At 43.0% G+C, this 14,776-nt stretch overlaps 1 protein-coding gene across 1 annotated transcript in view; it reads right to left on the bottom strand.

The window, feature by feature from the left end:
* ZNF704 (zinc finger protein 704) overlaps positions 1-11,667 on the bottom strand; it is a 32,944-nt gene extending 21,277 nt beyond the window's left edge. The window contains exon 1 of the mRNA XM_056854714.1: positions 11,438-11,667. Coding sequence (XP_056710692.1) covers positions 11,438-11,664 — 227 coding nt within the window. The 5' untranslated portion in view covers positions 11,665-11,667. The remainder of the gene's footprint in view (positions 1-11,437) is intronic.
* Positions 11,668-14,776: the final 3,109 nt, after the last annotated feature.

The following is a 14,776-nucleotide window of genomic DNA, read 5'->3' as shown; positions in this document are numbered from 1 at the left end:
TCCCAAGCCACTTATATGCATTTTTCCAAGTAATCTAGGCTACAGAAAGAACAGCTGGAAAAGGTTTTGCAGGAGAACTGGCTGGTGCATTAGAGCTTAATTGTCTTTCCTTTCTACCTGCCAGCTCTCCCCTATTAAGTGCCTTCACATTGTCTCAGCCAACTTTGAATTTGGGAATTTGTGTTCAGGATGGCCTTTTTAAAATGAGGATTAAAACTATAGTATAATGGAACAGCTCAGGAGGCCACTTTTTATAAGGGAGAGGATTGTAGTTTATTGAATGTGCTGCCATCCTTTTACTACATTGTGACCCACTTCCTGCATCGTGGAATTGTCATGCCTTAGAAAATATGTTTGCTCTTGCTTTTTGTTCAGAGTCACCAGCTCCGGGGGAGGGGGATTCCTGGCAATTTGGGGGTGAAGTCTGGGAAAGGCAAGGTTACAGTAGGGTAGTGACCTTAGCTGGGTATAACGCCACAGAGCCAACCCTCCAACAGCCATACAGGCAGCGTGAGGCTGTTTCAACAATCCATGTTTGATTACCATTGATTTGTAAATGTAGGATGATGCAGGTTAGTGTTATATTTACATTCTTCTTCCCAATTATCTTAGGGTAACGTATTCATCTGGAGGTTATGTTATCTACTTGCCCAAAAGAGAATTCCTCAAGAAGCCTATTAGCTATTATTTTTACTAGGCTGCAAGTCCCATAAATGAAAGAAGAGACTGAAATGAACATGAGATTCATCCTCAATAAGTTAAATGAAGCAATGTGTATTAGAAATAAGAATAAATAGCTCATTCAGGACAAAGCATTAATTCACTTTTAAACTGTGTTTAGAATTCAGACTGAGATGTAACTGTTCTGGCACCCACTTCTGGCTTGGGTTGCCTAAATACACACGCCTCAGAATACCAGAAACAATCCCTTTATTGTATTATGTACACAGACACACACACACACCCTTCTATTTGGAATGTCTGGATTGTTGTTTGGATTGCTAACGCACAGATGTTTAGTGATCTATGAAGCTGTACTAACAACAGGTATCTAAAAGATGGCTCTAGGGTACCAAGTCTCTGAAAATGAAAATGAAACATCAAAAGAAAAGCAGCAGTCACATTACAGGAATTGGACAGAGTTGTTCTTCAGTACCATCTAAGTGGAGAAAAGTCTTAAATTCGCATTTAGAATCCGAATTCTCTTTCTTAACTTAAAGATAGGTACTCCCCTGTGCAAGCACCGGGTCATTCCTGACCCATGGGGTGATGTCACATCCCGATGTTTACTAGGCAGACTATGTTTAGGGGGTGGTTTCCCAGTGCCTACCCCAGTCATCTACACTTAACCCCCAGCAAGCTGGGTAATCATTTTACCCACCTCAGGATGGAAGGCTGAGACAACCTTGAGCCAGCTATCTGAAACTGACTCCCGTTGGGATCGAACTCAGGTCGTGAGCAGCTTACCACTCTTTCTTAATTTACCTGCTGCTTATGTACTATTGAAAAGGCAAGTCAGACCATTTGGCTGGAACTAGGCAGTGAAATGACAAGCACCCTGAATGGTCTCTTCCTTACAACACCCCAGTCCTCATTTATATGAGACAAAATAATGTGTGTAAAGGCCCATCAAGTCGCAGCTGACTTACGGCAACCCAGCAGTGTTTTCAAGGCAAAGAACTAACAGAGGTGGTGTGCCATTGCCTGCCTCTGCACAGCAATCCTGGTATTCCCCAGTGGTCTCCCATCCAGTTACTAACCACAGCTGACCCTGCTTAGCTTCTGAGATCAGGCTAACCTGGGCCATCCAGGTCAGGGCAAATGAAATTATACGTACTGGCAAAGCTGAGTATTCATTTTAGTAAGTACCTTTGCTGTACCTAAAAACCAGGAAGTCCACTCGGCTCCCAGTGCAAAACAGTACTTGACTTCTTTATTACGGACACATACAACCCCACGGTGCTTTACAAAATACAATAGAACAGGTGCATGCCCCAAGGAGTTTACAATCTAAAATATGACATAAGGGAGAAAGCAAGGGAAAGGGAAGGAAAATATGCCTCAATCCAATTACCAATACTCAGGCTTAGGTCACTTATGCACAGGTTATTTGCCCTGGCCTAGATGTTATTGGGAAATTACTTCTCCTCCCCCTGCTTCCTGATACCATCGTGGTCCTTTAGTTCACCCCCGGGTTTTCCCCACCTTCCCTGCAATCTTTCCCAAACGTCTGAAGACCCATCCAGAAAGATCAACATGAAGACTTTTATTTGAAGGGATAGGAGCGGAGGAAAGAAGTCTGAACTGCTGGCCTCGGTGCTATAAGAAATATCACCCAAACCAGCGTTTGGGGCGGGAGATGAACCCTGTCTGATGGAAAGCCTGCCTTCTCTTCCTTGCAAGCGGCATCGGTTCCTCTCTCTCCCGTCAAAGGCAAGGCAACGAGGAACCTGAAGCACGTTCTTCTGACAATTGATTCTGTTTTCTTTTTTCAAGCCATTCTCCGTAGGCTTTAAATAATTCATGGTGCTGCATCCCCCGCCCTCCCCGCTTCTTCATTTGGTTCTGAGGGTGAGCGCAAAGAATGCTAATCACTACAGGGCCAGACCGGCGAGCCGAAATGGCCGAGGCTCCTCCCACAATGAGCTCATCCCCTAGCAGTGCAAATGAGGATGACATCATGTTTCTCCAAAGCTCGGCACCCGTAAAACTCATTTCTCAAGCTGCAGCTACTTTTCTTCAATACAGCTTTTATTCCGAGATCATTAAGCTTTGTGTGTGTGTGTGGGGGGGGGAGAGAACAACCCACCACAAAGCAAATATAGCTCTTCAACACCAGGAGATTTCTCTGCTTCCTATTCCTTTCGCCCACACCGATCTTTAGGTCAACAATTCCAATTGCACCGGGGGCTCTTTAAAAGAAAACACTGTAAAATAAGAGAAGAACTGAAGGGCAGTGAGACAATATTGGGGAAAGAAAGCCTTAGGGAGGACGTGGTGGTTAAAATATATCCAATTAAATTTGGATACAATTATCCCTCCTGGGGCTTAACACAATCCAGGATGAGACCTTCTCCAAATCAGGAAAGATTATATACCCTTCACCCATCCCCAGTTCTACAGACCCAATCCATACAGCCTGTGAGGTGGCTTGTTACAGCTCAAATACACATCTGGGAACCTGATCGCGCATTCCCAGCCTCACATAGCAAACTGAGAGCCAGCATGGCATAGTGGTTAGAGTGTCAGACTAGGATCTGGGAGACCCAGGCTCAAATTCCCACTCTGCCAAGGAAGCTTGCTGGGTGCCTCTGGGCCAGTGACTCTCTCAACCTAACCTACCTCACAGGGGTGTTGTGAGGATAAAGCGGAGGAGGAGAGAATAATGTATGCCCCGGTCAGGCCCCCACTGAGAAAAGCAGGGTGTATACTCTATATACCATCACTGAATCTTGACAGCATAAAGACATCCAGAATATGATTTATTTTTTCAAAATAAATATATTTTGGGAAGACGCACATGTAAACAGACATCAGCTTTTCCCTCTAGCTTCAATAAGCACAGATGTCTGGCACTTCAACAGAGATATTTTTGTACATCATTTAACACCAGACACAAAGCAGCTACTTTTACTGACGATGCTACTGGTCGATCAACACTTGCCTTTAATTTCACAGCCGTTCCGCTAGAAAGCGGCATGCATGGCATTAATGCCAGGGATTGGTTTGCCTCGGCCCCCCTTGGAGACAAGGAAGGGACGAGGCTTAATTGGATAGCCACACTTGAAGCAGCCAATAAGGAGACGTGATTTTACCACTTATATTGTGGCTACGCCTCCTCCATGCAGAATTTCCCACTGGCAGCTGACCCTTTAACATCACGGGATTAGCTGGTTTCCGTTGGGGCCAAGCAGGAATTTATGGGGTTTCCTGTGACCAGCTATCAAGGAGGCCTTTTTTCACCTGCTTCGTGGTGTTGGGGTAGAAGTAGTTAAATAGGCCTGGTCTTTGGACTGTTTAAGCCCTAACTAGTTTGGCAGGGATAGAGCAGGATGATCATGATAGGTAGGGATGATGGGCAAGCACAGCGCTCCGCCATTTGCTTTTTCAACAAAAATAGCCACAGCACTGCAATAACATCTTAAAAAGGAAAGTGCTTGTTTCTTTAAATGTTTTTATCCTATGTTTCCTCCACACAGGAACTCCCAAAAAATTACAAACACAAATCTGAACAAAAATATACAACCCAACACTCTCGCAGTCAAACTTCAAAACAGGGGATGAGCCAAGAGGCCATCCCAGTTTTGTTGATGGGGAACATCTCAGACATGATCACAGCCTCAAGCCTCGTTCCCCTGAACATGCTCAAGCTATAAGTTACCTGCAAATGGTCAGCCCAGGTCTTACAGCAGCTGGCTCACATGTTTCTAGATCCCTCCCTTCCTTCCATCTCTGGCCAAGCCGGACAATTCTCCCTTTGCTGTCACATGACTCCGGACTGCAGCACATGAGGATGTCGGTGGGTTCTCCACCCACCCCGCCACAGCTTTTAGAAGGGCTTAGCACAAGGGCACCGCTTTGCACTACAACTCCCCAACTAAATGCCCTCCCCCCCAAAAAAATACCCTGGTGTTATAGGAGTTCATGGATTATGGCCTCAATGTGTTTTTCCCCTCCAACTGTAATAAGTAGTGAAATCATTTTTTGTGTGTGTTAAGTCGCTTTCGAGTCATGGTGACCGTAGGAATCAATGTTCTCCAAAATGTCCTATCTTTAACAGACTTGCTCAGGTCTTGCAAACTGAGAGCTGTGGCTTCCTTTATAGAGTCAATACATCTCTTGTGGGATCTTCCTCTTTTCCGGATGCCTTCAACATTTTCTAGCATTATTGTCTTTTCCAGTGACTTATGTTTTCTCATGTGACCAAAGTACAATAGCCTCAGTTTAGTCATGCTAGCTTATAGGGTCAGTTCAGGCTTGATTTGATCTATAACCCACTGATTTTTTTTGGCAGTCCACGGTATCCGTAACACTCTCCTCCAACTCCACATTTCAAAGGAATCTACTTTTTTCCTATCAGCTTTCTTCATTGTCCAGCTTTCACACCCATACATAATATGGAATACGATGGCTTGAGTTAACTTGATCTTGGTTGCCACTGACACATCCTTACACTTAAGAATCTTTTCTAGCTCTTTCACGGCTGCCCTTCTTTCATGGCTGCTCCCAGCTTCACTGATACACACAAAAACCCCTCACCACGTTAAGGTGTGAGTCCAAAAGGGGGGGGGATCATCCTTACATTACACTATATTTATTAGCATCTGTCAGTGCACATTTGTTTTATTTACTTCATTTATACCCTGTCTTTCTCCCCGATGGGGACACTATTCTCCTCCATTTTATCTTCTCAACACCCTGAGAGGTAGGTTAGGCTGAGATGGTGTGACTGGCCCAAGGTCACCCAGCAAGCTTTCATGGCAGAGTGGGGAGTCAAACCTGGACCTCTCAGAACCCAGTCCAACACTCTAACCATTGCACTACACAAGCTCTGTCCTTATAACTTCCTCCCAAGATAGGCTGGTTCACACAAATATATGTAATGTTGTGCATGGAGTGGGGGGCAGGGGGTTCTCACCCTCAGCTTTATAGCCTATTATTCACTGTGGATCAGAGGACCAAATCTTTTTATGTTAGATACAAATATTGTAGCTGTACAATTGCATGAACTCTGTATGCCCAATTCAGTGACCATTTATAACAGAGCTTCAAGGGGACAACAGCTAATGCTCTTAATTAGGCATGGTAAGAGCTCCATGGAAACATGCTTGGCAGGATCCAAATCTCAAAAATAAACGATCTAAAGGAGAATCCAGGCCATGTTTTATGCAATTTGCTATACAGAATTGTGACAGGAAGACAACACAGTCTTGCTAACCATACCATTTAATTCGATTTGTATCATGCCCTCTGTCCTGGCCAAATCAGCCCCTCTGTTTCTTTTTAAAAAACCTGTAATTTTTCCTCTATTGCACCAGTTCCTCTATTGCAGCAGTTCCAACACAGATACGTTGATAAATGTCTGCTTTTTAATTTTCTTTTTCCAGAATCTAACCTCATCATCTCATGATACCAGATCTTGGCTATTTTCCAATCTCTCCGCAGTTTGTGTCATATACTGTGTCACATGTACTAGGTAGAGAGTTTATGAGCACCACTAAGGCACTGAATTTGCAGGTTTGGATCAGGGAAACCTAAATTTCAGAAGAAATAGCATATATACAGAAAATTAAAAAAGACTAGCTACAAAGTTGTGTGAGGCAAAACCAAGCACATGGATGCACATTAAAGGCTGGGTCCTAATGCCATTTTCCACCAACAGTAAAGGAGGCAATTTTAGTTATTTCTCTCTCTTGCTACAGACCACCTTAATTTCCCCTTCAATTGGCTCCTGAGAGTCCCATGACCCCAAGAACAGCGGTTTGGGTAGCTCAGCAGGTGGCAACAGGAAGGGGGAAACAGAGAAGTTCCATTCTGCTGCGAGGAGAAAATATTGTTTGGCTCCAATGGGCATACCATGATTGAGAACAGTCCACTGTTACCGAGAAAGGAAGAATGAGATCCTTTCCTGCATGGAGATTTGCCTCTGTTATTTTCACTAGAATCAGTTTTGTACAGTGGTTAGAGTATTGGATTAGGATCTGGGAGACTCAGGTTAAATTCACTTCTCTGCCACAGAAGCTTGTTTGGTGACCTTGGGCCAAACTCTCAGCCTAACATACCTCAAAGGGTTGTTGTAAGGATAAAGTGGAAGAGAGGAGAGTGATGTAAGCGACTTTGGACCCCTTTGAGGAGAAAGTCAGGGTATAAATGGGGAGAAGGAGTTGGTTTTTATATGCTGACTTTCTCTACCATTTAAGGGAGACTCAAAGCAGCTTACAATCACCTTCCCTTCCCCTCCCCACAACAGACACCCTGTGAGGTATGTGGGGCTGAGAGAACTCTAACAGAGCTGTAACATGCCCAAGGTTACCCTGCTGGCTTCGTGTGTAGGAGTGGGGAAACAAATCCAGTTCACCAGATTAGCCTCCGCCACTCATGTGGAGGAGTGGGGAATCAAACCCGATTCTCCAGACTAGAGTCCACCGCTCCAAACCACCGCTCTTAACCACTACACCATACTGGCTATGCCATAATTATGTCATAGTTAGCAGATGTTTGAAACTTTCTTTCCCATGATGATTCAGCAAATTCTCAATTGCAAACCCACAAAATTTATTACCAACCCAAAGTTAGTCCTCTAGCCATCTGCCGTGTCCTGCAATAATGAGCCTTTGGCAAGCCTTCACAACTGTTGAGGATGGCCTGTTATCTGGCTTGATCTGCCACAAATTGTGCAGGCTGCGCTCCACAGTCAGTGTTCATTCCTGGCCTATTCCAATCCAAAAACCAGACTCTAGTTTTTAACATGACTGAAGTTGATCGTAGTTGCTTTTCAGTATTGAAACAGGGTTGAAGACTAGATAATTGTACAATTCTGGATTGTGTGTGGCATGAAGCACATATTTCATAACTGCAATTTTTGCAGAGGCAGAAATATGGGACTTCTTTGCAGCAATTTTTCTTGTACGCTACTTCCCTCATTTCTTGCATCCCTGAACACCACATGAAATCCAAAAGAGACTTGTGCACATTTAACACAGTGATGTATCTAATGACATTAAGTGCTACACTGTCATGAATTAGCTTTGCTTTGGTAATTGCAGAGATAGTCAGCACTTCCCAATATCCACATCTGTTTCATTCTACACAGGTGCTCAATCCTTATTTCCATATCAACAATTAGGGCTTGACAATGAACGTTACCAAACTAGTCTAGGCAAAAGAGTGAAACAATAGTCACAATACCCAAGCAAATGAGTCACTTGAACGTACAGAGAATTTGGGCCAATTACTTTAGAAGTAAAACACTTACAAAAGGTGTCTTGCATGCACACACATAAATTTTCTGTGGAGGCTTTGATTTAAAAATATTTAGTTATCACGTTGGGGCCAGGGCCCCTTTCCCCATTCCTCTTTGCCCTGACCTGGACGGGCCCAAAGCTAGCCCAATCTCATTTGATCTTGGAAGTCAAGCAGGATCAGCCCTGGTTAGTACATGGATGGGAGACCACCAAGGAAGAAGAAGAAGAGTTGGTTTTTATATGCCGACTTTCTCAACCACTTAAGGAGACTCAAACTGGCTTACAATCACCTTCCCCTCCCCACAACAGACACCCTGTGAGGTGGGTGAAGCTGAGAGAGAGTGACTTGCCCAAGGTCACCCAGCTGGCTTCGTGTGTAGGAGTGGGGAAACAAATCCAGTTCACCAGATTAGCCTCCACCGCTCACGGGGAGGAGTGGGGAATCAATCTTGGTTCTCCAGACTACAGTCCACTGCTCCAAACCACCGCTCTTAACCACTACACCACGCTGGCTCCCTACATCACGCTGGAAGTCCAGGGTTGCTACCCAGAGAGCGGGCAATGGCAAACCACATGTTTGTCTCTTGCCTCGAAAACCCTATGGGAATCTTCGTAAGTTGGCTGTGTAGACAGCACTTTCCACCACTGGTTATCAGTATGTGTTGTATTTCATGACGACAAGATGACGATACACATATTTCCTTTCAAGGAGGAATCCGGTCTCTTTGCCTGTGAGCATCTGCTAAGTCATCCTTAGAAATTAATGAGGCAGTCCTTATGCACGCATCAGAGCAACTATATGTGCATGTTGGCGTGACGGATAAAGCAGATCTCATTTACTGATGGCTTCTTTCTGCCAGACAATATATTACTGTTAAATAGATGTTTTCTAATAGAAATCTGAAGACAAATTAAGATCTTCCTGATTTAAACTCAATACACAGACATTTAAGTTAATAAAGTAACTAAGGGTTTGGTTTGAGACACTTCTCCAGGGTCCAAGGGAAAATCCCAATGGCCATCAGAGCTCACAGCAGGAAATGCAGCCATGGGGCCCCTAATGCCATCTGGAGTTTTTAACCTAAATTTTAAACTGCCCTGCTTCAAAATGTTCAGGGCTCATCTCACAGACGTTCTTCTTCCCCATGTTATCCTCTCAACAACACTGTCTCTCAAGACCTAGTCCAGCCCTTGAATCAACTGTACCACTGGATAAGCCACTGTACCACTGTCTCCACTGGATAAGCCTTCCCTGAAATAAACAAAACCCCACAAGGGCAGGTTCTAGCTGGACAGTTTGCACAATATAAACTCCCTCTTGCTTTAACAAATATTAGCTACTGAAGGCTTCTCAAACAATCCACTGATGTTGCTATGCGACAATACTACAAGGCCACTAAAACGTGCTCAGACTCTGGTTTGTAATCAGGCAAGGTAAATTACTTCCTCCAGATACTTTCTCAACGTCTGCATTTTGAAGCATTTATTTATTTTAGTGCTGTGAAGAAGACCAAAGGCCGAGTGAAGTAGTGTATTTAAAACAGTTTAATATTGCTTTGCTGTTAAGAATATTTGAAGTGGGTTAACAAAAAGAGATAAAGAATATTACATAAATAAAATTAACAGAAGTATCTATAACAACCATGGAATGACACACTGGTCTATAGCTAGTCCTAATATAGTCACCTCAGGTTTTAACAGGTTTTAAGGAACCGGAAGTACACGATGCAACAGTTTAGTTGTTTCTACCTTGCGATAGCTACCTAAAACAAATTGTTTGCACACTCATACAACAAACGTAGTTTATGGAGCATCAAATGTTGAGAGAAAACTTCTATAAAATGTATTTTAGATGTTATATATCATCCAAAGATACTGCAAAAGCTAGTAAAGGGTTTAATGGGAAGTGTTAACAATGTCAAAGTATAGATGCAACATATGATAATGTGGTGGACCTGTAAAAAAAGTAAGAAAATATTGGAAAATGATCCATGATGAAATGCAAAGAATACTGAAAATTAAGTTTGTGTTAGATCCAAAAAATATGTTGCTAAATATTCTGCCAGATAACATACCAAAAATATATAATGAACTATTTAAGTATATGGTGACAGCGGCAAGAGTGGAGTATGCAAAAAAGTGGAAAGCAGAAGATTATCCAGATGCAGGTGAACGGGCAAATAAAGTAGCAGAATATGCAACTATGGCTAAACTAACATCTTTTAATGCACAATAGATCAACCTTTGAGTTTTATGATAAACGGAAAATATTCTTTCATTATATAGCTGTTAATTAATAAAAAAAGAGAAAGAATTAAAGTAAAAAAATCGATTGTAAAATATGGCAACATAGTAAAGTATGTATAATCAAATTGAAACTATAGCGTAAGTTCCAGTATAATGTAAGAATCTGATGTGTAGTTCTGTATGTTTTGTTCATTTGTATGAAAATTTAAAAAAATATTTTTTAGAACAAGTAGAAGCATTAAAAAAACACACATTAAAATAAGGTTTCCTTCCCAAAGCTGACTAGGATGGCATACAATGGTTTTGCCCTCGGCCTGTGCCTCCTGCTGTTTTCTGCAGGGAGAGCCTGTCTCCAGCTCCACACTTACAGGGTAGCTCTGTCACCTTGGCCAGGGCATAAAACTACCCTACCCGGAGCATCAGCTGGAGCAGCAGAAACAGGGGCAAGAATGCAAACGCTCTTCTTCTGTGTTGTACACTATATGCTATTGCCTCTTCTGGATTACAAACATACCTTGGAGAAGTTGTATATCTCTATCATTCCAAAATTTATATTGAAAAGGTAACATACAAATTTAGTAAATAAATAAAAATACATTGCACAGTGATACTGCTATGCTGGTTCAGGAGAAATTTAAGCGGGCTCATCCCCACACTCCTATATTCAATTATTTAAATATTTATGTCCCACCTTTCTCTTGTGGCTCAAGGTGGCTTATAACTCCAATTTGTAGGAAACTACTGCACACGTTTTCTTCAGATGCTCTTTCTACAAGGAAGTGAGATTTAAGCTAATTTCCCCTCTCCCTAATCTAACAAAGGGCAGCTCTGAGGAAGGGAGGTTGAGGAATCTCCTATGGGAAGGGTCAGCCCAGACGATGAAACAAGTAGCTAAATCCTGTGCTGCAATACACAAGATCCGTCAGACAAAGCGGGGGCTTGGCAATCTAACCTAAAACGGAAAATGTTATATTAAGCCAAGGTTTTTAGCTAATAGTAATTTGTTCAATTTATTTAAGAATTATATATCCCATAGTTTTAGTTGCTGTATCTTTTAATTCTATCTTGTAATTGATGTGAATATTTTAATAGCTTTGCTGTATTAATAAATCTGCATCTGACACCAAATAGCTGACCTTGGGCTTCTGGAGGGGGGTGGGACTCAAACATGCTGTCGAAGACTGAGACTTTGTGGTCAGCCACTTGTACCGTTCAGAACTTCCTACCTTGCAGGAGGCACATCGATGTTTGAAGAAACAACTTTGCGTTTCTGTTCAAGAAGGCAGACTGAACGCGTGCTTTCTTTCTCATGCTCGTGGACTCTGCCAGGCTTTTTGGTGTCTGCTGTTTTGGAATCCTCCTCCTTCATACCCAGCAGAAAAAAATGTTGGTCTGACAGTTTTTGATTCAGGCCACTTTTTACGTCCTCCTGCTGGAACGTGGTGAAGGTCATTTCACGCTTGGTGCTGGCTGCCTGCAAAATTAAAAGCGATTATTAGATTTTGTACAAGTCATGTTAAAAGAGGGGCAGACATCGCCTGCAGGCACCCGGTTCTATTTAGTAGCTGTGAGTCACCCCTTTGCTTCACAGGCATGAGAAAGCTCTTCAGGTTTTTTTTTTGCCCTAGAAATATTTTTCTAATTGTCAAGGCTGCCCTCTGGAGAGCGTTCTCCTCACAGCAAGAGCACGTTCTGCAGAGAGCACCCAGCCTTGCCCCAGGAACTTCCTCTCTTCATCAGATATCTTTCTTTGTTGTTGTTTTAACAAGTCGCGGCTGTGCTATCCTGAGGCTTGAACTTTTTTTTTATCAATGAAACATGAGCTTCCAAAGAGTCCACTGAGAAGACGACTTGGTTTTTATACCCTGGTTTTCTCTACCTTTAAGGAGTCCCAAAGCGGCTTACAATCACCTTCCCTTCCCCTCCCCATAACAGACACCTTGTGAGGTGGGTGGGGCTGAGAGAGTTCGGAGAGAACTGTGACTAGCCCAAGGTCACCCAGCAGGCTTCATGGGGAGGAGTGGAGAATCAAACCCGGTTCTCCAGATTATAGTCACCTGCTCTTAACCATTACACTACGCTAGCCAGTGCTTCTCTCGATACAGCAGTTTGTTGTAGTACATAAGGGTGTGGTGCTGGTTTGTGGAGCCTATGGCTTGTCTCCACATGCAGGTGATTCTCTGTGTACCTCTCACTGCTGCCTGCACCTGTCCCTTATAACTCCACAATGAAAATGGGTAGAGACTTACTTTTTAAAATGAAAGCTGGGAACTAGTACATGGCTATATTAGAACACCATAGTGATCTCACAATTTCCAAATTTTTAAAAAAGCTTGAGAAAGCCATCCAATGTGTGCAGGGGGGGCAGGAATAGTAGCAATGTGGGTAAGAACATGCAAAACTGCACACTTTCCCGTCCACAGCATTTGAGGTGATTTAACTGCAGCCTTTCCAAAAAGGACTGGGGAAGATCATTGCAAAACTAGGGAAAACACAGAAGCAGAATAAACAAACAATGTCATCACTGGGATGCGCCTAAAAAAAGCACTGCTATAAGGAAGCCCCGTGGCACAGATTGTTAAGCTGCAGTACTGCAGTCAAAAGCTCTGCTCGCGACCTGAGTTCGATCCCGACTGAAGTTGGTTTCAGGTAGCCGGCTCAAGGTAGACTCAGTCTTCCATCCTTCCGAGGTCGGTGAAATGAGCACCCAGCTTGCTGGGGGTAAAGGGAAGATGACTGGGGAAGGCACTGGCAAACCACCCCGCAAACAAAGTCTGCCTTGGAAATGTCAGGATGTGATGTCACCCCATGGGTCAGGAATGACCCGGTGCTTGCACAGGGGACCTTTACCTTTTTATAAGGAAGCTAAAGTGGTGAAAACACCCATGTGGGAATAGCCAGTGTTACTTTTACTACCCATGATCAATTGCTGGTCTGCATTGCATTGCCCAATCCCATATAAACTGTAGTTTTCATCGGTAACTAAGTTTCCAGACTGGCCCCTTCTAGCAGCAGAATACAAGCCCAGATGGGCCATGATGTCATTGCATGATTTTTATTAAGAATTTTCAATGCTGCATTCCCATCTCAAACTAAAGAAATTAGAAGCACAACATCTTAGCCTAGAAGGCAAGAATTTAATACAAGATGCAAAGAATTGTTAGATAGTAATAAAGTGATCCTAGATTGTTACCTGACTTGACACAAATAAACAAGTAAGATAATCAGGCACCAAAGTCTTCTGACTACTGAGGCTTGAGTCCTGGGCCACATTTAGAGAAGAACATTGAGCTTTAGCAGGCTGCGTGGTAGAGTCCTCCAATTTCCCCCACATCTGTTTAGAGAGCCACCCTCCACCAGTGGTATCTGAACAACAACCCAAGGTGATAGCTTATGTACTTGCAGTCCCTGAGAGGGCTACACAAAAGAAGCATCAGCCCTTGGTCATAATATGGGTGCCATCTCTCCTTTCCAATGTGCTGACTGCTCCCAGCAATCCTCTCCACTGGACAGGGAGGTGAATTCAAGACCTCAAAGACTACATCAGGATCTTAAATTCTGAGCATTACCAGAAGGATGAAGAAGATTCTTGTTAAAAGCTCCTGTAAATATTTGCAAAGGAGTTCAAATATTTCTTATCAGGTGGAAGGGATAAGGGCAATAAGCCTATATTTTCAATGTCAATGACAGCTACAGTTATCTATCTCCCATCCACCTTTTCCACTGGCGATTGACATTGACCAAGTGGGAATGTCCCTGCAAAGGAGAATAGACTGACACAAATTAGACATTAAAACCAGAAGAACTCAGAAACCAGTGGGGGAAACATTCAGCAACAGTCTTGTATCTTCAAAAACAAAAACCATGTAATATGTTTTATGACCAACTCAACTAACAGAAAATAATATGTAGATTTTATTTCATTTTTTAAAAAGTTTCTGTGGGGGACTACAGCTATTTAGTTGGAATAAATATGCACTATAGAAACTGGAAATGGCTAGCTTGTAACCAAAAGGAATCTCCCTCTTTAGAACATTCTTCTTGCTTTGCCCATTCATTGTCTGTTTGTAGAGGCCCTTACGTACTCCAAATGGATACTCTTTTGACTGGATCTTGCCTTCATTTGAGCTCTGCATAGTAACATAACACATCCATCTCCTGAATTGCTAGGCAGGCTTTCTGGCCTCAGTTTATACCAATATTCCCCTCCCCCTCCTTCCTTCTACCTGTACTAATGCATGTATATTTCTGCCAGCCCATGCTAGCACTTCACGCATCTGACAAAGGCTCATGAAAGCACACACCATGATAAATCTGTTGGTTTTTAAGGGGCCACAAGACTCCGACAGCACTCAGGTGTTAGAACAAGCCCCGCTTGTTTGTCTGTGATGGGCACAAACCTGACTTGTTCTTATGCTCACATATCCCTGCCACCTCCTTTCTGAATGAAGCAAAATGATAATTTTCCTGGTTTGTGAAGACTCCAGTCAAACTCCGATGTGAATGCACTTGGTCAAGCTGAGTATGTTACCACCACGCAAACCAGGATCAAACTATGGTACAAA

Source organism: Euleptes europaea, chromosome 8 (genome assembly GCF_029931775.1).
Source record: "Euleptes europaea isolate rEulEur1 chromosome 8, rEulEur1.hap1, whole genome shotgun sequence".
Lineage (NCBI taxonomy): Eukaryota > Metazoa > Chordata > Lepidosauria > Squamata > Sphaerodactylidae > Euleptes > Euleptes europaea.
This window is presented reverse-complemented; position numbering and strand designations above follow the sequence as displayed.